At 60.2% G+C, this 3227-nt stretch overlaps 1 protein-coding gene across 1 annotated transcript; it reads right to left on the bottom strand.

Annotated features, from left to right (window-relative positions):
- Positions 1-77: 77 nt before the first annotated feature.
- On the bottom strand, positions 78-2559 carry LOC121349881 (60S ribosomal protein L10-like). Its single transcript, XM_041460689.1, has 4 exons — positions 2510-2559; positions 2399-2453; positions 1945-2313; positions 78-352 (listed from the first exon to the last, which is right to left on the bottom strand). Exons 1-4 carry the CDS (start codon positions 2557-2559, stop codon positions 200-202), a joined length of 627 nt encoding a protein of 208 aa, XP_041316623.1. The 3' UTR covers positions 78-199.
- Between the last annotated feature and the right edge of the window lie 668 nt (positions 2560-3227).

A 3227-nucleotide genomic window follows, 5' to 3' on the forward strand; every position in this document is an offset into this window, starting at 1 on the left:
AGAACACCCCGACTTTCTGGGACCCCCCAAAACCCAACAAGGACAAAACCCCAAAAAACCCAAACGGCGCCACCAGCAAAGGAACCGAAAGCTTTTATTCCACCGAGAGCCCCAAAGCCACCCGGGCTCCCCGCGGGTTTTGGGGTTCCCCGGGTGTTTTTGGGGCTCCCCCCGGGTGTTTTTGGGGGGTTTTTGGGGTTCAGGCGTGCAGGGCTCTCCAGCGATCCAGGGGTCCCCGCGAGGGGACGTACTTGACCCCGCAGCCGTCGGGGATCAGGCGCTTCTGCGCCACCATCTCCTCGAAGGCGTCGGCGTTGAACTTGGTGAAGCCCCACTTCTTGGAGATGTGGATCTGGGGGGACCCCGAAATCCGTCAGGGGGACCCCAAAACCCCCCCACAAAAAAATTTGGGGGTTCCCAGGTTCCCCCTACCCGATTATTTTAAGGTTCTCAGCACCAGGAATTCCCTCCTTGATTGAAGTTTGGATTTTTGGGGGCCCCCACGTTGGTGAACCCCCATTTGTTGGAGATGTGGATCTGGGGGGACCCCAAAAAGAACATCAAGGGGACCCCAAAACCTCCCACAGCAGAATTTGGGGGTGTCCAGCTCCCCCCATCCCATTGATTTTAAGGATTTTGGGAACCCCCTTGTCTGAACTTCGGATTTTTGGGAGCCCCCACTGGTGAACCCCCACTTCTTGGAGATGTGGATCTGGGGGGACCCCGAAATCCATCAGGGGGACCCCAAAACCTCCCACAGAAAAATTTGGGGGTGTCCAGCTCCCCCCATCCCATTGATTTTAATGTTTTCAGCACCAGGAATTCCCCCCTTGATTGAAGTTTGGATTTTTGGGGGCCCCCACGTTGGTGAACCCCCACTTCTTGGAGATGTGGATCTGGGGGGACCCCAAAAATCCATCGGGGGGACCCCAAAACTCCCCCACAAAAAAATTTGGGGGTGTCCAGGTCCCCCCTACTCGATTATTTTAAGGTTCTCAGCACCAGGAATTCCCCCCTTGTCTGAAGTTTGGATTTTTGGGCCCCCCCCCACTGGTGAACCCCCATTTGTTGGAGATGTGGATCTGGGGGGACCCCGAAAATCCATCAGGGGGACCCCAAAACCCCCCCACTGCAAAGTCTGGGGCACCCCAGAGCTGCTCAGAAGCTTCTGGCACCCCAGAAAACTCCACCTCGACCCCCAACCCCCCCTGAACCCTTTGGGGAGCCCCCAGACTCATTCTGGGTGCCCCTGAAACCTCTGGGGTGCCCCCAGACCCATTTTGGGATCCCGCAGACCCATTTGGGTACCCCCAGACCCATTTTGGGAGCCCCCAGACCCATCAGGGAGCCCCCAGACCCATTTTGGGAGCCCCCAGACCCATCAGGGAGCCCCCAGACCCATTTTGGCAGCCCCCAGACCCATCACCCATCAGGGAGCCCCCAGACCCATTTTGGGCACCCCCAGACCCATTAGGGAGCCCCCAGACCCATTTTGGGTGCCCCTGAAACCTCTGGGGTACCCTCAGACCCATTGCAGTGCCCCAGACCCATTTATGTGCCCCCAGACCCACTTGGAGTGCCCCCAGACCCATTTTGGGGTGTCCTCAGACCTATCTGTGCACCCATTAGACCCATTCTGGGAGCCCCCAGACCCATCTGTGTACCCCCCGACCCATTTTGGGGTGCCCCCAAACCCATTTTGGGCACTCCCAGACCCATTAGGGAGCCCCCAGACCCATTTTGGCACCCCCCAGACTCATTTGGGAGCCCCCAGACCCATTCTGGGATCCCCCACACCCATTTTGGGGCACCCCCAGAACCATTTGGACACCCCCAGACCCATTTTGAATGCCCCCAGACCCATTTTGGGCACCCCCAGACCCATTCTGGGCACCCCCAGACCCATTCTGGCATCCCCCAGACCCATTTTGGGAGCCCCGGTACCTTCTGCCTGCCGGGGAACTTGAACTTGGCCCTGCGCAGCGCCTCCACCACGTGCTCCTTGTTCTGGGCCTTGGTGCGGATGGACATGATCACCTGGCCGATGTGCACGCGCGCCACCGTGCCCTGCGGCTTCCCGAACGCGCCCCGCATCCCGGTCTGGAGCCTGGAGAGACCCCAGACCCGATTAGAGACCCCAGACCCAATTATACACCCAGTTACAGACCGAGTTACAGACCCAGACCCAGTCACAGATGCACGCGCGCCACTGTGCCCTGCGGCTTCCCAAAGGCGCCCCGCATCCCCGTCTGCAGCCTGGAGACCCCAGACCCAATTAGAGACCCCAGACACAATTAGAGACTCACACAGAGACCCCAGACCCAGTCACAGACCCAGTTACACATCTGCCTGAGACCCCAGACCCAGTCACAGACCCTACACCCAGTCACAGACGCACGCGCGCCACCGTGCCCTGCGGCTTCCCGAAGGCGCCCCGCATGCCCGTCTGGAGCCTGGAGAGACCCCAGACCCAATTAGAGACCCCAGACCCAATTATACACCCAGTCACAGACGCACGCGCGCCACCGTGCCCTGCGGCTTCCCGAACGCGCCCCGCATCCCGGTCTGCAGCCTGGAGACCCCAGACCCAATTAGAGACCCCAGACCCAATTAGAGACCCCAGACACAATTAGAGACTCACACAGAGACCCCAGACCCAGTCACAGACCCAGTTACACATCTGCCTGAGACCCCAGACCCAGTCACAGACCCCAGACCCAGTCACAGACCCACGCGCGCCACCGTGCCCTGCGGCTTCCCGAACGTGCCCCACATCCCTGTCTGCAGCCTGTGGGGACCCCAGACCCAATTAGAGACCCCAGACCCAATTATACACCCAGTTACAGACCGAGTTACAGACCCAGACCCAGTCACAGATGCACGCGCGCCACTGTGCCCTGCGGCTTCCCAAAGGCGCCCCGCATCCCCGTCTGCAGCCTGGAGACCCCAGACCCAATTAGAGACCCCAGACCCAATTAGAGACCCCAGACACAATTAGAGACTCACACAGAGACCCCAGACCCAGTCACAGACCCAGTTACACATCTGCCTGAGACCCCAGACCCAGTCACAGACCCAGTTACACATCTGCCTGAGACCCCAGACCCAGTTACAGACCCAGACCCAGTCACAGACCCACGCGCGCCACCGTGCCCTGCGGCTTCCCGAAGGCGCCCTGCATCCCTGTCGGGAGCCTGGGGGGGATTGGAGACCCCAGACCCAATTGG

The sequence above is a fragment of the Pyrgilauda ruficollis genome, unplaced genomic scaffold, assembly GCF_017590135.1.
Source record: "Pyrgilauda ruficollis isolate IOZ18807 unplaced genomic scaffold, ASM1759013v1 scaffold1477, whole genome shotgun sequence".
Taxonomy (NCBI): domain Eukaryota; kingdom Metazoa; phylum Chordata; class Aves; order Passeriformes; family Passeridae; genus Pyrgilauda; species Pyrgilauda ruficollis.

Bases quoted from the DNA above. Each gene is read 5' to 3' on its own strand.
- LOC121349881 (XM_041460689.1), bottom strand. From the start codon at position 2,559: ATGCGGGGCGCGTTCGGGAAGCCGCAGGGCACGGTGGCGCGCGTGCGT. The intron at 2,454-2,509 runs GTGACTGGGTGT...GGGTCTCTCCAG, and splicing joins ACGGTGGCGCGCGTGCGTCT to GCTCCAGACGGGCATGCGGG. The intron at 353-1,944 runs GTACCGGGGCTC...GGGTCCCCCCAG, and splicing joins AGTTCCCCGGCAGGCAGAAG to ATCCACATCTCCAAGAAGTG.